Source organism: Physella acuta, unplaced genomic scaffold (genome assembly GCF_028476545.2).
Source record: "Physella acuta isolate Inbredline_101_S28 unplaced genomic scaffold, ASM2847654v3 ptg002003l, whole genome shotgun sequence".
NCBI classification, from domain to species: Eukaryota; Metazoa; Mollusca; class Gastropoda; family Physidae; genus Physella; species Physella acuta.
In genome coordinates, this window is record NW_026733508.1 from 1 (window position 1) to 25,900 (window position 25,900).

The 25,900-nt window shown below is 35.4% G+C and overlaps 1 protein-coding gene and 1 long non-coding RNA gene across 2 annotated transcripts; one reads left to right on the forward strand and one right to left on the reverse strand.

Annotated features, from left to right (window-relative positions):
* Nucleotides 1–4,769: 4,769 nt before the first annotated feature.
* On the forward strand, nucleotides 4,770–18,742 carry LOC131931672 (monocarboxylate transporter 2; the record flags this gene model as incomplete). Its single annotated transcript, XM_059288501.1, is given in 5 exon segments — nucleotides 4,770–5,040; nucleotides 6,048–6,187; nucleotides 11,643–11,774; nucleotides 12,309–12,418; nucleotides 13,319–18,742. Coding segments are annotated over 5 exon segments (1,384 nt in total), but the record flags the coding sequence as incomplete, so codon positions are not given.
* A 5,937-nt stretch (nucleotides 18,743–24,679) lies between these two features.
* LOC131931671 (uncharacterized) lies at nucleotides 24,680–25,458 on the reverse strand. The gene is made up of 3 exons (XR_009384315.1): nucleotides 25,325–25,458; nucleotides 25,185–25,227; nucleotides 24,680–24,757 (listed from the first exon to the last, which is right to left on the reverse strand). It is a non-coding gene; the product is annotated as an uncharacterized LOC131931671 (long non-coding RNA).
* Nucleotides 25,459–25,900: the final 442 nt, after the last annotated feature.

The following is a 25,900-nucleotide window of genomic DNA, read 5'->3' on the forward strand; positions in this document are numbered from 1 at the left end:
CCTTCACAATTTAACAAAAAGAATTTCAGAACTTATCAAAACGAAAAGAAAAGAAAAATCTTTAAGATTTAACCAAAATAATTCAGAACTAACCAAAACAAAAAGAAAGGAAAAAACTCATAATTTAACCAAAAGAATTTCAGAAGAAAACCAAAACAAAAGAGACAGAAAGAAAAAAGTTTCATAATTTAAACCAAAATAATTTCAGAAGTTTACCAAAACAAAACTATCAACTTAATGACTTGTTCTAACCCTACTCCTTGCAATAAAATCATTGTTGCTTTATGTCATACTTAACATGATAATCAATTATTCGTTTTAAAATGATCTTGTAAACACCAGCAAGACAATATACATTTTGCGGTTTTTTTTTTGGTCACATTTCGGTTCAGGACTAAGATCAAGGTTATGGTTAGGATAGCGATACTAGCCGTATAAAATCACATTTCGGTTCAGGACTAAGATCAAGGTTATGGTTAGGATAGCGATACTAGCCGTATAAAAATATCCGACTTGAAAAAAAAAGGGTGTCAAACCCAAGTCCAATTTCATACTAACCGACCATTGAGCAGACGATATAGAGAGTAGGGTTAGTCTGTTTCCTCTACTTCGGCACATGAATGGATCGTGTAGTCAGCCAGACCACCAACCCCCCCCCCCCCCCCCAGCTAACTTAAAAAATGGCCGCCACAATTAAGCCAACCCCTTATCATCATAATCACTAATCACCATTATAATTATATCTAAAATTAACGGATTTTGCATCATCTTTGATTTTAAAAATATATAAACTGTGTTGCTGTCACAAAATCCCCCCCTCCCTATCTATTGTCACAAAATTCAGAACTGCTTAACCCCCCCCCCTTATCTACATGAGTGTCAGTGGCGTAGCGAGGTCGGGTGTCACCCGGTGCGGCACTTAATGGTGTCACCCCCCAGAGGCGTAGCGACCCTTCCCGGGGACAAACTTTCAAATTTTCGATTTGCACCCCCCCCCCCTCAAACTTCGATTTGCAACCCCCCCCCCCTCAAACTTTCGATTTGCACCCCCCCCCTCAAGTTTTTCTCTATATAATTTACTATTTTTTGCCTTGGTGTCACCCCCCTAAATGGTGTCACCCGGTGCGGTCCGCAGCCCACGCCCCCCCCCCTCGCTACGCCCCTGATGAGCGTTATTTATTGATAAACTTATCAAGTAATAAAGTAAGCGATACTTACACTAACCAGTTTCTACTTAAACTACTTTGTAAAAAAAATAATTCGTAAGCATAACAAAAAATAAATGGAGACATAAACAATTGGACAACCATAATTTCAATAATATTTTTTTTTAAATCTTTGCTAAAAATATTGCCTCTCCTGTCTGTTGTGTTGATGTTTTGTTGCTAATTTAAGACTATGCGCGCGAGATTTTTTTTTAGTGTAATAAAAAAAGGGAGAAAAAAAGAGACGAAAAAATATCTTTAAAGTCGACTCGTAGCCCATGTTTTAATAGACCTTCAAAGTCTCCGGCAATAAGAGCTGTATAAATCGGTCGCTTAGCGTCACGTTGCCGGGGAAACGTTGACCCGGGCCTTGAGCGTGACGTCAATTTGTTGCCATATTTAGCTCGTACCAGCTCCCATGTCGTGCTATCTATGGCAAACCGGCTGAAATAAACGTGGCCAAGGGAGATCACTGTTGTTGTTCCCAGATTGATGAAGGGGGGAAAGGGGAGAGGACGGGTGTGTATAATAAAGATTTGTTGAATGTAAAAGCAAAAGGGAAGGGGTGGGGGCTGCAGAATAGAAAAACCACCAAGGAGAACTTGGGAATCATTTTTTTTTTAACAAAAAGATATTTTTAGTCGCGAACTTTAAGGTTGTAAATTAATTATTATGTTAAAAGTAGCTCACAACAATCAACACAATTTACAGCCGGATGGGGAGGGAAAGACCAAACAAACATATAAAAGTGTAAACATCAGTTAAAGATAACATTAGAAGAGAATGGCTGACATGTCAATTAGGCGATTAATAATTTTTATTGAAATAAAATTAGTTTGTCTTGAAATAAATCTAGCGCAAAAATAGATGAAAACTGTCATCGTACTAAGTTTGGAACATCGATCTAAGAGTCTTACGTTTACCCTATCTTTTACCTTAGCATCTTCATCTTTGCAATAGGTATTAGCAGAAGATACACGTGCGGGGAGGCCCATGTGTTTATGACAATTTTTACCTCCCCTCCGTCATACGTCGTCCTAAAAAGTCAGACCCCCCCCCCTAAAATGACGTCACACCTCAGCATACAACCCCCCTCCCCTCCTTTCAAAACTGCAGTTAAATTTTTCTTAAAACATTGATATTTTTTTCCAAAATCTTGTCTGAACTGTCAACATAGAGTATCTTAAACACTTTCTATTACAATTTATTAAAACAGTTTTCTAAAATGCTAAAATGTGAAATAACAACTGAAAATTCGTTTTCTAGCATTGTTTTTCTTTTATACTGCAAAAGTGTGAACTCCTCCCCCCTCCCCCTCATCACACATTCAAAATATAACGGACCCCCTCCCCCTACGAGTGTGACGTCATTTATGGACGACCCCCCCCCCCCCCCCATAACCCCAACTGTTGATAAATCCTAGGCCCACCTCGCTGCTCTAGCGAGTAATTAAATAAAAGGTTAGACTAAAATAGAAACTGTTATATTGGGTAACAATCAATATTTGTGTACATTTTATTTTTATTTAAAACAGTGGTGTGAACGATTTAGGTTGATTGACATTTTAAAGTAATGGCGCGTATATCTAAAATTAAATACAATACCCCCTGTTTAGTTATTATATCACAGTGTGCGAGGTCACCCCCCCCCCTTTGCGTTTCTTCCAGACTTTTTTCTCAAGGGAGGGGGGAGGCGGACACTGTTAAAAGTATATATTTTCTATATAAATTCCATTTCATTCAGGGGGGGGGGGGCGTTAGGCTATCTTGGGGGAGGGGGGAGGCGGACACTGTTAAAAGTATATATTTTCTATATAAATTCCATTTCATTCAGGGGGGGGGGGGCGTTAGGCTATCTTGGGGGAGGGGGGAGGCGGACACTGTTAAAAGTATATATTTTCTATATAAATTCCATTTCATTCAGGGGGGGGGGGGCGTTAGGCTATCTTGGGGGAGGGGGGAGGCGGACACTGTTAAAAGTATATATTTTCTATATAAATTCCATTTCATTCAGGGGGGGGGGGGCGTTAGGCTATCTTGGGGGAGGGGGGAGGCGGACACTGTTAAAAGTATATATTTTCTATATAAATTCCATTTCATTCAGGGGGGGGGGGGGGGGCGTTAGGCTATCTTGGGGGAGGGGGAGGCGGACACTGTTAAAAGTATATATTTTCTATATAAATTCCATTTCATTCAGGGGGGGGGGCGTTAGGCTATCTTGGGGGAGTGGGGAGGCGGACACTGTTAAAAGTATATATTTTCTATATAAATTCCATTTCATTCAGGGGGGGGGGCGTTAGGCTATCTTGGGGGAGGGGGGAGGCGGACACTGTTAAAAGTATATATTTTCTATATAAATTTCCATTTCATTCAGGGGGGGGGGGGGGCGTTAGGCTATCTTGGGGGAGGGGGGAGGCGGACACTGTTAAAAGTATATATTTTCTATATAAATTCCATTTCATTCAGGGGTGGGGGGGGGGGGGGGGCGTTAGGCTATCTTGGGGGGGGGGGGGAAGAGATGCCTGGAAGAAACACTGACCCCCCCCCCCCCCATTAAGGTTAACCCTCACTTACATTTGACATCTAGAAGATACACTTGAGACACAATGCGTTATGTGTTAATCTGGTTAGTAAGCCTATTAGAGTTTTTTTTTTTAACATAGGCCTACAATGTTACGTTGGGGTTAGTGTAATGGTTGAGTTTAATGTTAGCTATGTTCAGGATTTCTGATAATGAGGTTCTACCGGGTGGCCTAATTTTGATGTGACCATAACTCACATGGCTTGTGTGCCTCCCCCCCCCCCCCCCCCCCCTCAAGAAATGCTTGAAAGAAACTCTGCTTGTAGCTTCCGTTTCAATAATTCTATTCAAAATTAAAACAAATGTAGAGTTGAGTAAACTCTTAAGCGGAAGTCGAAACTTTGGAGGACTTTTTTTTTAATGGAACGAATTCGTTTAAAATATTTCAAATATGCGACGCTCCCTCAAAAGTTTTTTCCACCAGCTCAGCTGTTTGTCGTTTAATCTACAATCCAAAAAAAAAAAATTTGAAGAAGAAAAAGTTGACATAATTTTTATTTTAGTTAACGGGATATCGTACCGGAATAGTAAGGAGTCACATGTGACCTCACGTTTTTTTTGACGATTTTACTTCCCCTCCCACTTTTACACATCCTCACAAAAAGACCGACACGCTTGCTGTAACGTTACTTTTTACTTGTACCTATGTGCGATTTCACAATTGCTACCCCCCCCCCCCCCCATGTTACCCCGCCCCCTGAAGTCCGTAAAATGTATGTGGCATTTTTTTTAAGTAAGCTGGTGGAAAATATTAATTAAATTTCATGAATTCCTTTAATGCTATACTTTCGTTAGCCGAGGTCAATGAAACAGGTGAACTCTACTTCACCTGTCCAGATGAACCTTTTGGGCTCGAATGGACATTTGGCTTACTTAGCATTCATCAATGTGGTTAAAAAAACTCTTGATAATGTTTTATTTAAACTTTACTTTTACCATACAAATTATGAAAAAGTCCCAAACTATTATACTGTTCTCTTGCAGGGCGATCGAGTGGATGCATGGTCTGCAGTGTGTGGCGGGTCTCCTGGTGCTGACCATCATCGCTGGCGCCCTCTACCGCTCGGCCAACCTGTACCACCCCAGGAGGAAAGTTATCCTCCACCTGAAGAGCCAGAAGAAGAACAGACGGGACAGAGAAGCTGAGAAGCCTCCCTACCTCGACTTCAGCGCCCTTAGGATGAGCTCCCTTAGGGCCCTTATCGTCATATCTACTGTTATTGGGATGGGGATCCATGTTCCATTCGTTCTACTGGTAAGTTTTTTCTTTGGTAAGATGTAATTAGTTCTACTGGTAAGTTTTTTCTTTAGTAAGATGTAATTAGTTCTACTGGTAAGTTTTTTTCTTGGGTATGATGTAATTAGTTCTGCTGGTAAGTTTTTTCTAGGGTAAGATGTAATTAGTTCTGCTGGTAAGTTTTTTCTTGGGTAAGATGTAATTAGTTCTACTGGTAAGTTTTTTCCTTGGGTAAGATGTAATTAGTTCTACTGGTAAGTTTTTTCTCAGGGTAAGATGTAATTAATTCTACTGGTAAGTTTTTTCTTGGGTAAGATGTAATTAGTTCTGCTGGTAAGTTTTTTCTTTGATAAGATAAAATAAGATCCACTGGTATTTTTTTCCTCTGGTAAATAAGTCTAAAATGTGTTCTACTGGTGAGGTTTTTTTTTCTGTTAACTGAAATTAGTTCTACTACTACTGGTAATTTTTAAAATTAGTTCTACTGGTAAAACTTGTTTACAATACATACACAATTTTAGCTCTACTAGTAAATCTATTTTCTGAGTAACATTTTTTTTTCTACTGGTAAATATTTATATCATCTTCCATTCATAATTTTTTCCAAATTGTTTTTCCTGCTAAACAAATATGTTTTGCTTGTTCAGTGTTCTTGCCTAAAAAATATATGCTCCACTATGAATTACTTTTTTTTTTTTGCATTAATTAAAGCTCTCTTGTACATAACTACATCATTCAATTATAAAAAGAAAAAAAAACATGAATTACATTTTCTTAAAAAAAATGCAAGATTTGTATAACACATCTTTAAAATATTAAATATCATTTTTTAAAAACCAATAACGAAAATAAAGTCAATGCCTAATTTTCAGTTAAATCCTCAAAACTTTACTTTTAATAAGCATATCAGCAAATGGTCTATTTTATGCAGTTGTAAACCATGATTTTTACCATAAGAAATAAACTTCAGTAAAAATTTATCTCCAAAACTTCATAAAATTTTATTTCATTTATTTATTTTCCAGCCAAAGACTGCTGAGTCACATCACCAGAACAAGGACAGATTGTTCCTGCTCAATGTCTATGTCGGCATGGGCTTTGTTGTTGGCTGCATAGGTCTAGGATACATCACCATCAGGAATAGTAATGAGTGCTACATATCAAGGTTAGAAGTTTTTTTTAATTTGCAAATGTTCAATTTAATTTTTTTTATTGTTGCTGAGTCAAAAACTTTTTTTAATAAAATAAATTTTGTAGCTATGCTGTTTATTTGTGATAAAATAATTTTGATAAAAATATTTTAAAAGAGACCCAAGACTTAATTTTTAAAAAATCGTCCATTCCATAAAAACTTAAGTTAAAATGTGAGTGTTTGTTGAATAGTTGCTTTTCCAACTTTACATATACCTTATGATAAAATAAGATTGTTTTTGGAGGAGATATTTAGCTCAACTTAGCTCAAAAATGGCCGGTTTTCACTTCCTGTTTCATACCTTCCGTTGAAAGAGTTAATCTATGGAAAATAGAAACAGTTTTATAATATTTTCTAAAAAAAGATGTCTAAAAACAAACTCAGCTGAGATCATATGATAATATTAACAAAACAAGTGGGAAAAAAAATAACATTTAGCATTGAAGTCATCAGATGTTTTTGTCCAGATTTGGCTTCTGCTCTTGACACCTCCAATGGTTTTCACAGGTTTCATAACATTTTTCTGCCTACACATTTTCCCATTTTAAAGTATTTTTCAAAAAAAAAATTGAGTCTCAAGATTGATATCTGCTCATGAGTTTTAGCTCTTCGCTATATCTGCTTGTCATTATAAAGATACATGCTTTTTTTAAATAATGAAAACTATAAAACTAAGATAATTATTTTAAATGCATGAAATAACAAGCATATGAAGATTCCTTAATTGTTTCCTATATACTATAAAAATTATTTGTATCATCTGGGGATTTTTTTCTATAATTAATACACATTCCCCTTTTTGTTTTCACCAAACAAGTACCTCAGCTAATATTAATTTAGTGGGTTTTCTTTGTGAATGCCCACTTTCTTAGTTACTGGCTTGATTCTTTCAATCCTTCCAAATTTACATGAGCTTTACAGACCTAAGGCTGAAAAGTGGCCTCTTATTTGGGTTACAAATTAACTTGTTAATCCTATGACCAACTAATTGCAATGTTTTTCAATGATTGACACAAACAACAAAGAATTGAAAGAATGTAGCATAAGATCTAAAGCACAACTCCCCCCCCCCCCCCCCCATTGATAATTATGCTGCAACATAATTAGAATTAAATATCATAGTATGTTTTAAGTGAATACAAAATAAGCAGTACTTTCACCAAAATAAACATTACATTAAAAATTTTATTTTGAAATTACCAATGCTGTTTCTGTCACCTAGATGTTAACCAATTACTGAATCTTTGTTTGACCTAGGCGTCACTGAAAATTTATTTTGAAATTACCAATACTGTTTCTGTCACCTAGATGTTAACCAATTACTGAATCTTTGTTTGACCTAGGCGTCACTGAAAATTTATTTTGAAATTACCAATGCTGTTTCTGTCACCTAGATGTTAACCAATTACTGAATCTTTGTTTGACCCTGTCACCTAGATGTTAACCAATTACTGAATCTTTGTTTGACCCTGTCACCTAGATGTTAACCAATTACTGAATCTTTGTTTGACCCTGTCACCTAGATGTTAACCAATTACTGAATCTTTGTTTGACCCTGTCACCTAGATGTTAACCAATTACTGAATCTTTGTTTGACCCTGTCACCTAGATGTTAACCAATTACTGAATCTTTGTTTGACCCTGTCACCTAGATGTTAACCAATTACTGAATCTTTGTTTGACCCTGTCACCTAGATGTTAACCAATTACTGAATCTTTGTTTGACCCTGTCACCTAGATGTTAACCAATTACTGAATCTTTGTTTGACCCTGTCACCTTGATGTTAACCAATTACTGAATCTTTGTTTGACCCTGTCACCTAGATGTTAACCAATTACTGAATCTTTGTTTGACCCTGTCACCTAGATGTTAACCAATTACTGAATCTTTGTTTGACCCTGTCACCTAGATGTTAACCAATTACTGAATCTTTGTTTGACCCTGTCACCTAGATGTTAACCAATTACTGAATCTTTGTTTGACCCTGTCACCTAGATGTTAACCAATTACTGAATCTTTGTTTGACCCTGTCACCTAGATGTTAACCAATTACTGAATCTTTGTTTGACCCTGTCACCTAGATGTTAACCAATTACTGAATCTTTGTTTGACCCTGTCACCTAGATGTTAACCAATTACTGAATCTTTGTTTGACCCTGTCACCTAGATGTTAACCAATTACTGAATCTTTGTTTGACCCTGTCACCTAGATGTTAACCAATTACTGAATCTTTGTTTGACCCTGTCACCTAGATGTTAACCAATTACTGAATCTTTGTTTGACCCTGTCACCTAGATGTTAACCAATTACTGAATCTTTGTTTGACCCTGTCACCTAGATGTTAACCAATTACTGAATCTTTGTTTGACCCTGTCACCTAGATGTTAACCAATTACTGAATCTTTGTTTGACCCTGTCACCTAGATGTTAACCAATTACTGAATCTTTGTTTGACCCTGTCACCTAGATGTTAACCAATTACTGAATCTTTGTTTGACCCTGTCACCTAGATGTTAACCAATTACTGAATCTTTGTTTGACCCTGTCACCTAGATGTTAACCAATTACTGAATCTTTGTTTGACCCTGTCACCTAGATGTTAACCAATTACTGAATCTTTGTTTGACCCTGTCACCTAGATGTTAACCAATTACTGAATCTTTGTTTGACCCTGTCACCTAGATGTTAACCAATTACTGAATCTTTGTTTGACCCTGTCACCTAGATGTTAACCAATTACTGAATCTTTGTTTGACCCTGTCACCTAGATGTTAACCAATTACTGAATCTTTGTTTGACCCTGTCACCTAGATGTTAACCAATTACTGAATCTTTGTTTGACCCTGTCACCTAGATGTTAACCAATTACTGAATCTTTGTTTGACCCTGTCACCTAGATGTTAACCAATTACTGAATCTTTGTTTGACCTAGGCGTCACTGAAAATTTATTTTGAAATTACCAATACTGTTTCTGTCACCTAGATGTTAACCAATTACTGAATCTTTGTTTGACCTAGGCGTCACTGAAAATTTATTTTGAAATTACCAATACTGTTTCTGTCACCTTGATGTTAACCAATTACTGAATCTTTGTTTGACCCTGTCACCTAGATGTTAACCAATTACTGAATCTTTGTTTGACCTAGGCGTCACTGAAAATTTATTTTGAAATTACCAATACTGTTTCTGTCACCTAGATGTTAACCAATTACTGAATCTTTGTTTGACCTAGGCGTCACTGAAAATTTATTTTGAAATTACCAATACTGTTTCTGTCACCTAGATGTTAACCAATTACTGAATCTTTGTTTGACCTAGGCGTCACTGAAAATTTATTTTGAAATTACCAATACTGTTTCTGTCACCTAGATGTTAACCAATTACTGAATCTTTGTTTGACCTAGGCGTCACTGAAAATTTATTTTGAAATTACCAATACTGTTTCTGTCACCTTGATGTTAACCAATTACTGAATCTTTGTTTGACCTAGGCGTCACTGAAAATTTATTTTGAAATTACCAATACTGTTTCTGTCACCTTGATGTTAACCAATTACTGAATCTTTGTTTGACCTAGGCGTCACTGAAAATTTATTTTGAAATTACCAATACTGTTTCTGTCACCTAGATGTTAACCAATTACTGAATCTTTGTTTGACCCTGTCACCTAGATGTTAACCAATTACTGAATCTTTGTTTGACCTAGGCGTCACTGAAAATTTATTTTGAAATTACCAATACTGTTTCTGTCACCTAGATGTTAACCAATTACTGAATCTTTGTTTGACCTAGGCGTCACTGAAAATTTATTTTGAAATTACCAATACTGTTTCTGTCACCTTGATGTTAACCAATTACTGAATCTTTGTTTGACCCTGTCACCTAGATGTTAACCAATTACTGAATCTTTGTTTGACCCTGTCACCTAGATGTTAACCAATTACTGAATCTTTGTTTGACCCTGTCACCTAGATGTTAACCAATTACTGAATCTTTGTTTGACCCTGTCACCTTGATGTTAACCAATTACTGAATCTTTGTTTGACCCTGTCACCTAGATGTTAATCAATTACTGAATCTTTGTTTGACCCTGTCACCTAGATGTTAACCAATTACTGAATCTTTGTTTGACCCTGTCACCTAGATGTTAACCAATTACTGAATCTTTGTTTGACCCTGTCACCTAGATGTTAACCAATTACTGAATCTTTGTTTGACCCTGTCACCTAGATGTTAACCAATTACTGAATCTTTGTTTGACCCTGTCACCTAGATGTTAACCAATTACTGAATCTTTGTTTGACCCTGTCACCTAGATGTTAACCAATTACTGAATCTTTGTTTGACCCTGTCACCTAGATGTTAACCAATTACTGAATCTTTGTTTGACCCTGTCACCTAGATGTTAACCAATTACTGAATCTTTGTTTGACCCTGTCACCTAGATGTTAACCAATTACTGAATCTTTGTTTGACCCTGTCACCTAGATGTTAACCAATTACTGAATCTTTGTTTGACCCTGTCACCTAGATGTTAACCAATTACTGAATCTTTGTTTGACCCTGTCACCTAGATGTTAACCAATTACTGAATCTTTGTTTGACCCTGTCACCTAGATGTTAACCAATTACTGAATCTTTGTTTGACCCTGTCACCTAGATGTTAACCAATTACTGAATCTTTGTTTGACCCTGTCACCTAGATGTTAACCAATTACTGAATCTTTGTTTGACCCTGTCACCTAGATGTTAACCAATTACTGAATCTTTGTTTGACCCTGTCACCTAGATGTTAACCAATTACTGAATCTTTGTTTGACCCTGTCACCTAGATGTTAACCAATTACTGAATCTTTGTTTGACCCTGTCACCTAGATGTTAACCAATTACTGAATCTTTGTTTGACCCTGTCACCTAGATGTTAACCAATTACTGAATCTTTGTTTGACCCTGTCACCTAGATGTTAACCAATTACTGAATCTTTGTTTGACCCTGTCACCTAGATGTTAACCAATTACTGAATCTTTGTTTGACCCTGTCACCTAGATGTTAACCAATTACTGAATCTTTGTTTGACCCTGTCACCTAGATGTTAACCAATTACTGAATCTTTGTTTGACCCTGTCACCTAGATGTTAACCAATTACTGAATCTTTGTTTGACCCTGTCACCTAGATGTTAACCAATTACTGAATCTTTGTTTGACCCTGTCACCTAGATGTTAATCAATTACTGAATCTTTGTTTGACCCTGTCACCTTGATGTTAACCAATTACTGAATCTTTGTTTGACCCTGTCACCTAGATGTTAACCAATTACTGAATCTTTGTTTGACCTAGGCGTCACTGAAAATTTATTTTGAAATTACCAATACTGTTTCTGTCACCTAGATGTTAACCAATTACTGAATCTTTGTTTGACCTAGGCGTCACTTGTGCCAGACCTCAGCTATTCTCTGTGGATTGTTTACTCTGCTGCTTCTTTTGGCAACTGATGAAACCTCATTTGCCTTGTATGCATGGGCCTATGGCATATGTTGTGGTAGCTATTATTATAGGTGAGAACTTAGATAGAATTGTGTATAATTAACTATGGATAAGGGGGAAAAGTGGCCTAGCGGTAGAGCGCTAGAATGCTAACCCAAAAGTCCTAAGTTTGAATTTGGGTTCAAGTCAGTAGCGTGTCACTGAGTCCACCCAGCTCTGATGGGTACCTAACTCAGGTTAGGGAAAGTAAAGGTGGCTGGGCATAGAGCAAATCATCTATACATTTTGTTACAACGGTATAAAACTATAATGTTTTGGATATTATATTATATTATATTTTGAAAAAAATGTGTGTGGCTAACTACCCAAAATGCTCGTTAGTAAAAACTCAAATGAGAGAACAGACAGACAGAAATGCAGGAGACACTGATAGTGAATCAGCACAAAAGAGATATTCTGACTGCATCTGAGACCCTACTACATCTATGGGTCAGATAAAACATAACCCCCCCCTCCCCCCCCCCCCTCACTTCACACACTACATTTTTTAAAAACTGAATAACTACTTCATCCAAATCACTGTTTTTTCACCTGATATATTCCAGTTTAAAAACCTACGTGTATGAGCTGGTGAAGATCAAGTTGATGGAGCGAGCTTGGAGTTTTCTATGTGCTGCTAGCAGCTTCCCTATGTTGTTTGGTGCCCCCGCTGCAGGTACAGTTTGGAAAATTTATTCTCAATATTTCCTTGTCAGTTTAAAAAGTTGTTTTTAAAAATGGCCACGCCCCCCACCTTTAAGTACAATTTGCAGAATTTATTCTCGATATTTCCTTGTCAGTTTAAAAAGTTATTTATAAAAGTGCCCATGACCCCCACCTTTAAGTACAGTTTGGAGAATTTATTCTCAATATTTTCCTGTAATTTCAAAAGTTTTTAAAAGTGGTAATTATCTTAACAATCATCAGTGTATTAAAAAATAAACTAAAAATATTAGCTGCTGCATAAATAGTATAAGTATAAACCTAGTCTAAGGGTTAAAAAGTAATAATACATGAACAAGTGGACATAATAGAAAAGAACAATGACCATATAATGAGACTACCCTATAGTGGATCATCCAGAAGATCCATAGGTTTTGTTTGTGTCTATGTAACATAAAAACAGCTCCACACCAATGAATATGTCATATGGCACAACAAATTGGTAGATCATTTTATTGCCAACCCTTAAGTCTGTGGTTCACAGCCTTGAGTCTGTGTAAAGTCTCTGTATCCCCCTGCCCAAATAGGCATTTGTCTCTATGTCCCCCAGTTCAGCCACTTTAAGAGTGTGTGCATCCAGCTCAGATAGGTGCCTCAACACTGTCCACCCAGCTCAGACAGGCACTTAACTTGATTTAAGATAAAGTTGATTGGTTTGACCAGACTTCTATGTTGAGGCTTAAAACAGATGACCAGTAGAAAAAAACATAATCTATAACAACATGGCCCAGTTTGTGTAGCACTACAACAGCCTTACTATATTATTTTACTACCAATACTATAAATCTTCTTATATTTAATAATTTTGTGTTGAAAACAAGACTTTCACAATTTTAAAATAATTTTCTCACAGCATTTCTCAATGACACTTACGAGTCCAAAAGTGCTGGCTACATCTTTTCCGGGGTGACCATGCTGCTTGGAGGTGTTCTTTTCTATGCCATGCCCTTTTTTGAGAGGCACCCGTCCAACCACGAAATCCTTCAAAAACACAGCAGCTGCCAGTACACTGCCAACATGACTGAGGTCGCAGCCCTGCTAGACATTGACTTCTCCGAGGGCTGCCCCAGCGGCAAGCACAACCAAGTGGTAAACAATGGCCACACCCCCATCAAACTCAGCAAGCAGAGCAGCAGCAGTTCCAACAGTAAAGGAGACGGCGGGGGAGTGCGGGTGCAGCTTCAGTGCTTCGTCCAGCACAAAGAACGGGATAAACCCAAACAGGCAGTTCTCACGAAAATCGCCGAAGAGAAAGATGGCCTCAAAAGTAACGGCTCAGCGACAGATTTTACCAAAAAAGGAGCAGCGGGCACCAACAACCAGGTGGAGCTGAGTGTCACAAAGGCAGACTACTCCGAGTCCATAACCGACGGACCTTCTGACAGCACCTTTTCTAATAACACGGAAAAGTCCAGCAGTAAGGAGAGTGGAGAGAGAGGCTATGGGAAACTGGAGGGGAAAAAGAGCAAGAAAAATGATGTCAGGATTGACTTATTTGATCCACCGAGCCAAGAGAAAGAGTCCACAGCCACAGTGTCCTATGACAGTGACTTGTACATTAACTTATGTGAGGCGCAGGTGTGATTCCAGATCAATCATTTGTAGATTATGGCTCTGATTTCAGATGAGTCATTTGTCCATTACTGTCTGATTTTAGATCAATGATTTGTACATTACTGGTCTGATTTTAGATCCATGATTTGTACATTACTGGTCTAATTTCAGAGCCATAATTTGTACATCAAAGGTCTGATTTTTTATCAGTAATTTGTAAATTACACATCTGATTTCAAATCAATGATTTGTACACTACACATCTGATTTCAAATCAATGATTTGTACACTACACATCAGATTTCAAATCAATGATTTGTACACTACACATCTGATTTCAGAACAAGGCTGTGGGTGCCTTATTATTTTCATTTTAGTTTTGTTCCTACTTGTGTATTACATGTTTGCTGAAAAACAAATTGTCAAATGTGAATTATTTTCTATGTGACATTCCAAAAATACTTCTGTAGGAAAGTTTCAAAAGTTAGGGTAAAAAAAATAATTGAAGTGCTTTTGAAAAGTATCAGTGTTAAAGAATTTATGTTTAAATATATATTTATATAACATCCAGAAAAAGATTTTTTTAAAATATATTTCTTATGTATACAATTATGTCATATTTAAATGTCATTTAAAAGGTTATTTTGTTTTACAAAATATATTTCTGTAAAGACTGTCTTTTTTTTAAAGAATTATTTGAAACATTTCAATAACGTTGTTTGTGTTCATTTTATCATTACATGACATTAAATTTGTTGCATTAACAGCTAAAAACTTTTTATACCAAAGTAATGTTATATGCTCTTAACTGAATCGTACATAACTTTCATCAAAATAGTTTTAAAATTTAAAAAATACAAAGGTAACATAAATATTGCAAAGTAAAACCTGGTTTTTTTCAGATAAATTGAAAATTAATACAGTCTTGGTAAAATAAGTTTGACATCCCAGGTTTTAACCTTAACATTCATGTAAATAAAATTATTGGTCAACTTCTGTCATAAATTCAAAACTAGCATGTTGCTTGTTCTTTAATGTGTAAAAACACATAACTAATGCGATCACATATTACCTGTAAAAAATGTATTGATAATGTTTATTTTCTGTTTAAATTAAATGTTTTTTATACAAATAGTAAATATTCAGTTTCAGACTACTGTTTTCTAATGTATTGGTGGTTCTATCATAGCTCCATCATGTAGAAACCAACAAATATATCAAATGTATTGATACTTTATTTTTATTCTTTTAGTCAACAACAATCTCTTATACTAAACAATAGCTCTCTCAACATAACCTTTGTATAGGCTGTTGTTTGAGTATTATAATATTATTATGTGGTTGTTGCAAGCAATTTAATATGATATACACATATCCATCAAATTCAAAGGAAACCAAATTTTGTTCATCAAAGTGTCTATATTGTTAGTTAGATTTAACTTTAGAACAATAAAGTGCAGATGTCATTTTAGAATATTTAATTAATTGAATTAAATTCAAAATAAGTATTGATTTAATTAGACACTCAAATCTTTCATTTAAAGCTTAAGTTTATACAAATATTTTTCTTTTACTTAAGATATAAAAAAAAGATTATCAAAATTAACTATTTAACTGTGCCATTAAAATGTTTTGGGCAACAAAAAAACATTTTATGTTACATTCCCTTTAGAGAGTGGCTTCCATAAATATTGTTGCACCTTTTAGTTAAGGACCAGATTATCTATTATCTGTCAAGTTTTACATTTCCTGCAATCCCTTACTTCCCTGCCCAGCATCAGAAATATAATAGGCCAAAATTCTTTAATATAATATTTTTAAAATGGTAGGTACATAACTCTACAATAGTTTCATTTAGTCACCACCCCTAACCTCAACTTCTTCTTTACTTTTTATCCACTATAAAGCATACCATGATTTATGGAAGCTACCCATTGTAAATTTTTAATGTATAAGTGTTCATGATGGTTTTTAACTAACATTAACTTACGGACAAAGAGAAGATATTTTCATCTCAGCATCAAAACAAAGGGATTTGGCGCCTGTTTATTTTACAACTAACTATATATTTCAATACATATAAATATTGATCAGAAAGATAACAATTTACATGAAATAATTATCTGTAATTCATTGCTATGTTTATTGTACAATAAATGGTTTTCTGCGTCAGCCTACAACTAATTACAGTTGATTATTAGAGTATCTGTAAAGCAAATATTTAAGTCAATAGCTTATACTTGTTTCCAAATTAAATTTAAGAATGATTATAAATTTTTACATTTTAATGTGTCAATTATATTATTATAACAAATGTATTTATTTTTTATTTTTTTTGCAGCATGTTCTTTTTTTGCCTGTCAATTTAAATGAATAAGCTTTCAACAACAGAAAATGTTAAAAAAATCAACATTCTGATTAATAATTTTAAGATCACACAATCAAACTTTAAAAACAAAAATTGTTTTAAATTACAAACTATTCCAAAGATGTTTTTGTAAATTTCTAAAGTTTTCTATTTTCTGATAAACACACTTTATTGTCAGTGCTGCTAAAAAAACATTCACATTTTAGATGGGAATCATATAATTTACCACGTTCTCTACAGCCAAACATGCACACCATGTTATGATTATTGTTATGTCTCATGCTGTATTTAAATTTCTACTGTATTCGTGTGCATATTTTTCTGTAGCCTAAACCTTGCTTTCTGATAATAATTTTATTTCTTTTCAAGTAAACAGTTAATTGTAAATTGTGTTAAACAGTTTGTAATTTTTATACTGATAGGTAAATGGATATGAATGTACTATTTTATTTATTATTAATGTTTTATTTAGATATAGATCTATGTGTGTTGAAACTAAGTCTAACAGGATTATGAAAATATTTGCAGAACTATTAAACCAAAGTAACATTTAATTCAAATGATTGCAGAGAAAACATTCGTGTAAAATACATCATGGTCTTAGTAGTCTTATATTGTTATTACTTAGCAAACTAAAAGTAAAACTGATATTCATTTTTATAAAGATCAGATCTAAATATTAAATCTATTATGTGCCATGTAAAGCTTTATAATAAAATATCATTTTTCCAAAATGCCTTATCTTTTTAATAAAACAGCAAAATAAAAAATTTAAAAACTACTACCAACTTTTCGTCTGAAGCTGAAAGACAGTTTTTGTGGGCAATAGTTATTACAAATTAATGTTATTTATGATAATTTACGTTGTTTTCCGGACTTCTAGGGCGTGCTAGATTCCTAGCTTATTTCACACATCATAAAACATGGCTTTTTTTTAAAAACTGCTCTTTAAGGGAAATAATCCTGAAAAATAAATTATAATTGCTTATCCTTTTAACATTGTTATTGTTCTTTGCTTAAATTATTTTAAAAGCTTTACATTTACAAATAGAAGCAATTAAATTTAAATACAACTGCATTAGGTGAACAACATTATTCCCAGATTATAAGTTCTGAACTCGCAAATTGAATAAGCTGATAAAAAAATTAACTCAATATTGTAAACTAAAATAATGCCTAATGTTAAGTCTTTGATATAATAATAAAATTATTTTAAATTTTTTTTTCCAAAACAATTAAAAACAAAAACAAAATTTTGGTGTCATCTGTTGCAAGGTGATAGCAAAGTTAATTTATTTTTGGCATGAATATGCAAAAAAGAGTTGCCTACTGTTTTAGTTATCAATTAGATTCTATAGTACAAGACAAAAAGAAGGAAATAATGATCTAATTACCATATATGTATGAAAAAAAATTAACTAAATATCATCAATGTTTCATAAAATATAAATAGTTGCTGTCAGACACATCATGTTTATCTATCAATACAATTGAGTAAAAAGTGTATACGTTTGCATCCCCACATTGCACTGAAAAAATGCTGAAGAGCTGACAGTATGTGTACTGTGTATCATGTCAATACATTCTCACAAAATACATAATATATATACATAAGGTATATTATTTTTATAAAGTCCCACAACCACTTGTTTATATTTTCCATAAAATGTGAATCTGATTGACAGGATGTATGAAGTTACAAGTTCTTATCCATCAAAAGTGTTAGTATTGAGTAGAATTGTTTTAAGGCAAATTTGGCTGTGATTTTTTTTTTATTCAAGAGGGAGCAAATGTGAACTAAAATATGTAATTTCAAATTAAATGTTTGAATTGTTTACTTGATGTTTATGAATTATGAAGAAAACAATATATATTGCAACAATTAAAAATTGTGCATAATGAATAACATACAAATATTGCTCCAAACTAAACACAAGTTGTTTTTTTTCGTTTCACTTATTTTTAAATGTTTCAAAACTTTGACTAATCTATAACTATGTTATTATGTGTTTACGTTACATTAATTAATTGAAAATGAATCTTCATTTCACATTTCATTCCATTACTGATAACAGAGTCTATGTCCAGTTCTGGTCATATAATAATTTCACATTGCTTGTAAGCTAAATTTTTTTCTTATTGATGTATCTGAAAATTATAATGTGTTCAGAATAATTTTATTACAGTCTAAAGCAGTAACAAATGTCACATTGTATACGCTTCATCACTGCTTTGTTTTCTAGTATGGTGTATCTTTATAACAAAAATCAAGTTTTTGTTCAATATGACTGAGTTGCTTTGATTTCAATGTTTTGATTTTTTTTTTATGAATGAAGAATGAACAGCAAAGAATGTTTCGGCCCGTGTGTCTCATATCAGTGAATAAGAATAGACATTGCTACATTGTACATTTCTATTTCTGTTCATTGTCTTTGAACTTCTCTCTACAAGCTATACTAACCAGGGGCGCTTTAAGGTCTTTGTTGATCAAAGGCACTTTTTGTATTCGTAGGCTAAACTGGCAACTGCGACCGTGACCCGTACCCCAGATCATGTCTTGTTGATATTGCAATAGGGCTAGTAAGTAGGTCAGCAACCAGTTCTATGGCTCATGCAGGTTTTATTGAGCCATAGAACTGGTTGGTTTCCGAAGAGCCTGGTACGTCGGACTCCCAAGTCCCCTACACATTAGCGTGGGGGAGAAGAGATGCAAGACTGCCGGGAACCAAGAGGGATTTGCTCTCGACCCTAACCAGATATTTTGACTTTAAGCTGCGGCCTTCACGTGGCTTCGGAAGAGTACCACTAGTCGGACCAAGCTCATGACCCCCCTAGTGGGTGTGGAATGGCTAGTGGTAGCCAACAGCAGCTAGAGGTTTTTGATCTGGCCGAGTAGAGCTGCTGTATGCGCTAGGCTCAAGAAAAAATGGCAGAACGCCCCCCACGATCAAGCCGGGTACCAGGCGGTAGGACGACGTCCCGCGTCTGGTGGGTGGGGAAGGAAAGCCCGGTGAGAGCCCACGGAAGTAGCGACCGATGTGTGGGAAACTTGGTCTTATGGTAGGGTTTGCCACACTGAGGCCTGCCTGGCTAATGGAAGTGAACCTTCTGAGCCGGTTTCCGTATAAGGAAGGACGGAACTGGTTCATTTTAGCGGGATTGGGGGGGGGGGGGGGATATCAAGAATTCTAAAGTAGAAACATCCTTTATACAAAAATTCATATTTTTACAATAGTTCTGTTTCAGATTTTCGTAGGTCCTAGGGGCTTATACTGTGCATAATGGATTAGACGGCCCAGACAAAAGAACCATTAATTAACAAACACTCAGCTAATCTGTTTCTTATGTCGAAGCCCTCTTAATTTATCCTGACCGTATTGTCACGATTTTTCACACCTGTTTCTCAAGAATTCAGTTTGTGATGTAATAAAAAGTTCTAATTGATTAAACATACAGACAAATTACCGGATCGATTTCGACGAATTCAATAATTTAATCTAGTGGATTAGAACTGTATGTAAGGAGTCGATTATTTATGGCAATTTATGCCGTCTACGCGGAAAAGCGAAGGATTGTTCTCCGATTTAAAAAAAACCCACTTGTGCAGTTGTGTGTTCATCTCTAAGGGGGGGCGGATGAACAACCAACAATCCCGCCTTTCATTTCCCCGGAAATTTTAAGTGCGTCTCCGTCTCCTCAGCAGATCTAGTTTAGGAACTGGGCATCATGACTTGCCAATGGTCTTTTTTTCCTAATGGGCAGAGATAATTAACTAAATAGATTGTAAATAGATGGCCAACTTAGTGACTTACAGAACGAAGGTTGTCAACATACTGTACGGAGAGAGCCAACCAACTTCGAGGGGATGGCTAACCTACTTGGTGGATATGGCCAACCTACTGTATGGAGATGGCCAACTGACTGGGTACAAATGGCCAAACTTCTGCATGGAGGTGGTCAACCTACTGTGTAGATGGCCAATCTATTGTGTGGAAATGGCCAACCTACTGTATGGATATGGCCAACTAACTGGGTACAAATAGTTGGCCTTCTGTATAGAGGTGGTCAACATACTGTGTAGATGGCCAATCTACTTTGTGGAAATAACCAACCTATCAACAGGAAGGAACTCATTTAATGAACATAATCAACAGAAATGAACTCAATGAATATCATCAACAAAGGATTCTATCCAATATTTTAGTTTCTCTTGGGGCAGTAAAGATTTTATTTACTAGTATTTTATAAATTAAAACCATTAATCACAGATTAGACTAACTTAAACTTGAACAGACGGCTGTTAATCTTTGAGCCGACAGACAATTTAGAATTAGATGTGAATATTTCTCCCTGCTTGACAGAGATAAACCAAAACAACATATCAGAGGCGTAGCTAGGGGAGGGCGGGTGGGGCGGCCGCCCCGGGCGCCAACCTTAAGGGGGCGCCAAAAGGGATAGAGATTAATTTAAAAGCTCATTTTAAGCTAAAGTATAGAATTGTACACTGTCAAAGTTACGAAAATAAATGAACACAAGGCTTTACACACTGATTTAACTGTTTTTATATTAATTTTGTGGCACCGAAATAGAAAATGTTACGGGTTAGTAACTGGTAAGAAGTGCCACAAACTTTCCAACTGTGTTGGGGGGGGGGGGGGGGCGCTTTTTCGCAGACAGGAATAACTATATATAGAAATAGGAGGGAGGGGGCGCAAAGTTGAGTCCGCCCCGGGCGCCGGAATAGGTCGCTACGACTCTGCAACATATTATACAAAGATGAGGGTCCTTCGCACAGTGGACTAACTGGTGGTCAATATTTAGGAAAAGGAAACACATACAAGTTGACTTTGTTAAACACCACGTTTTGAAAACAAAATAAGTTATTATTTTAATTAAATACGAGCCGACCCACGGCGTATCATACGCCGCTATTTAGTTGTTTTATTTTCTACTTATCAGTAATTTATAATTTGTGAATTTGACAGTAACAATGCTTACACTGAAAATATTTGCTTTAAAACACTATCAGTAGGTCGTTAAGGACGATAGCCCCCCCCCAGCCTCCTTTTCCCCAACCCCTACTCTACACCCCCCCCCCCCGTGAAAGCAGCCTCCTCTTAGTTACCTCCCCTAAGTAAAATCGTTTCAAACTAAATTATCTGCCCCTAATAGCCGTCACTAAACCCGGCTCTACGATTGTAAACATTTAGCGTGAACCACAGCTCACCTGACCATGTGGGGGTGGGTGTGGTAGCGATATGCCTAGAGAGGAAGAGAGGGGGCGGCTAGGCGCGCTTACAGCTTGGTGTTTTCTAGGGTATCCAAGAAGAGAATTATATATATAGATATTGTACTAAAGGCAGTAATATATAATTCCAAGACGATTTAAAGAACGCTAACTGTGTTTGTGTGACATTTACAATATAACACCCCCCCCCACCTTAAAATCCATAGTTCATGCCACTGTACGGCTCATGTGACGTTCTGTATCTAAGGGTAGGGGTCTAACCATTCTCTCAACGAACAGTGTTAATCGCTAGGTTTGGTTGACTTAAGTACTCAGAGGCGTAGCGAGGGGGGGGGGGGGGTGCGGACCGCACCGGGTGACACCATTTAGGGGGGTGACACCAAGGCAAAAAATAGCAAAATATATAGAGAAAAACTCGAGGGGGGTGCAAATAAAAAGTTCGAGGGGGGGGGGGGTGCAATCGAAAATGTGAAAGTTTGGCTCCGGGAAGGGTCGCTACGCCTCTGGGGGGTGACACTATTAAGTGCCGCACCGGGTGACACCCTATCTCGCTACGCCACTGTAAATACTAACGATAAAATGTTAGTTTGCGTGCATTTTGTGTTAGGCTAGGCCAACAATCCGGTAGAGTGCTCAAAACATTTAATAGTTACTAAATGATGGTCGAGCGATAGTGCTCTAAGGTGGATAGAGTTTTAATAGAGAGAACAAAAGGGGTTAACATGCGCTGTTAACAGACACCGTTATTGTGGTGTACCGGTACCATCACAGTACCATGTCAGTTCTCCCCACAACTATGTATACCAGTGTATATTCTATGTTTTTAAAATGTCGTCCGTGTTTAATATAGTCAAGAACACAATTTAAAGAAAAACAACAACCGGTCAAGTTGAAATTGACTGTTCAATACAAAGAAAAAGTTAAACTTTAAAAAAATTGTGGGGGGGGGGGGGGGGGGGTTAAAAAGCCCGATTACAAACTCCAGTTATTCTTTTAAAAGGTTGCAGTATAGTTCCGGGGATTTTTTTTTTCTGTAACCTTTACCGAAAACGATGGAGAACTTCCTTAAGATATCCGATATTAAGATATTGTATATATATATATATATATATATATATATATATATATATATATATATATATATATATATATATATATATATATATATATATATATATGTGTGTGTGTGTGTGTCTGTGTGTGTCTGTGTATGTGTGTGTGTACATTTGTTGTGCTAAACATTAATTCTTACCTGAGACTACATTTCGATGCAATGCCAGTTAATCTTACTGTAAAAACACATGCATTTTACATATTATATATCTATGTTTAGCATGTCAATGTTTAATAACAATATATCTCATATATATATATATATATATATATATATATATATATATATATATATATATATATATATATATATATATATATATATATATATATATATATATATATATATATATATATATATATATATATATATATATATATATATATATATATATATATATATATATATATATATATATATATATATATGGAGAGTTGATTTTCAAAACGCGATAAGCGCCATTTTTGAAAAAAATGAGATAACGTGCCCATATTGTAAAGCTACTCAGTTACTATTAGGAAAACTTAATTTTAATCTTCACGGCGCAAAATTTTCATTTCATTTCTATTTTGTAGCTTAACAAAAGCTGGATATACCTCATTTTGCAACGAAACGCAAATTTTGGGACAAAAAAAAAGCATCTTTTTATGCAGGTACATTTCAAAAACCATTCTAGTCCTATGTATATGAGGGTTATGAACCTAAATTGACAAACAGTTTTAGCATATTGTACAATGGCTTCGTGTAGGAGAAAAGTGCGATTTTCTCGAAACCCAAATTTTGGATATATTGCATTTTGAAAATCAACTCTTCATATATATACTAGCCGTCCCGGCCAGGCCCTGCTCTGGCTTCTGTGAAAAACCTTTCTGTTAAAGACCATCACCTGTGTGTTTAGTAATCATCATAAACCCGGCATTGCCCACCCAAACCACAACCAACCAAAACCAAAACAACAAAACGCAAACATAACGCTAACACAATTACAAATACAAACGAAAACAAAAACCTAACAACAAACCCAACCACAAACACAAACACCAATACCAACACAAAAAAACAACGAAAAAGCAAACGAAAACAAACCAAATCCAAACGCAAAACCAACCAAAAACACAAATACAAACCCAAAGAAAAAAACACAAACAAAAAACGAAAAAAGAAAGAACAAAAACGAACCAAATCAAAACGCAACCACTAACGCAAACCCACCTAAACACAAAGAAAACACTAACGCGAACATAAACGCCCGGGGCGGAATCACCTGTTTTAGCTTAATGAACGACTATAGTACCCCAACTTATTCAATGTCTTTTGCACTCACTTAAACGAACGCGCCTGTTTCAATTTAATGAACAATTATAATACTCCAAGCTTATCCGTAAAATACCTACAACATTTGCACTTGATCAATCCCCGCTAATTATGTAATTATTTTTTTTCCCAACACCAAAACAAAGTAATAAAAAGTAAATTCTTTTCCACTAATGCAATGGTTTTATAAAGGGAAGTAATTGTGTTTTCCTAATTTATCAAAGGGAAGTAAGTGCTATAGGACTAAATAGAGACATAATTAGAATTTTTGTAAAAGATGATTTTTTTTTTAAAATTTGTGTTTAATGAACATGCCGAAAATTATTACTTTCAGTTTGATAAATGAAAATTATTTCCCAAAACTTTCAATATTAATTTTTTAACTCATAAATTTAGACCATAAGGACTGTAATTATCTAACACTTTAATCCATCTAAGTATGTCAACGACAAACATATTTTTTACATACAGAATTGAGCTTTATATTATATATATATATATATATATATATATATATATATATATATATATATATATATATATATAGTGGGGCTAAAGGCATACTTTAGCCTACTATACAAATTAAAGATTTAAATAAAATATAAACAAATATTGCCTGCAAACGAAGCCTTTACAGCACTCTCCTCTATACGTGAACAAGAAAACACCGCATTGCTGGTTTTTATACCTGCACCTATTCAACGTTCAACACAACGAGCAAGTTAAACAACACAAAATGAATCTTTGAAAATAAAAATATTTCCCATACTAACGAAGCTAAATTAATATTCCTAGCTAATCAATCTTACTTTAACTCTTAACATGGTCCTAAATTATCAAACATTAACAAAATTTATGAGTAAAAAGAGTTGTTTTTATAAATTTGAACAAGTAATTTGTAAGAAATTTTTACTAAATAATTTATGTATATTTGGAAGAATATTAAACCAGGTTTTATTTCAAAAGGTAAATACGTATACATGGTTAAAGCACATTTTTTTCATATAGAAAGACTTGATTTGGAAAAAGCAATGAGACAAATAGACAGGAAAGCTGAGCGTGACTTCAAATTAGATATGACAAAGAAGACGAACAGAAATAACTAGGAGATAAACACGTACCTTAAGACATAGTGATAATCGGGTTCAATGAAAGGTGAAACCCCTAGAGAAATGAGAGTTAAAAATATCTTAAAACCTTAATATTGTATTGTTTTTAAAAACAAATTTAAAAACGTATATGTTAAAATATAGCGTCTCACCATTTGTATCAAGGAAGAACGCAGTAGCTATCACCATCAAAAAGCAAAGCAAAGCCAGAGTGAGATGTTTCATCGTGTTTTGTCGCGTTGCTTCACGTTCTGTCTAGCTGATCTATTATGTCTTGGTGTCTCATGCTAATGACATTACTGATCATCTGCGAGCGCCTATCAAACTAATCAAATTTACTGCTGTGGTCAAAATGTACTGTAATTGGTCACACTCTGCGCATCGTGGCCAATGCAGCTCAGAGGCGTAGCGACGGGAGGGGGGGGTACATATGTCCCCGGGCGCCGACCTTAGGGGGTGCCAAAATGGGTTGGAAAAACAAAGTGAAAGTCTGGAAGGGGGTGCAAATTGAAAGTTTGTTTGAGGGGGGATGCAAATTGAAAATTGAAAGGTTGTTCCCGAGGGGGGCGTCAAATTGAAAGTGTGTCCCCGGGCGCCGGGAAGGGTCGCTACGCCTCTGGTGCAGCTGATTAGCTGATTATGTTGACTGGCTAATGATAGTTGGATAAGTGCTATTGATCTTTGCGTTTGATAAGTACTATTAGGTTTTGGTTTGAAAAGTGTTGATG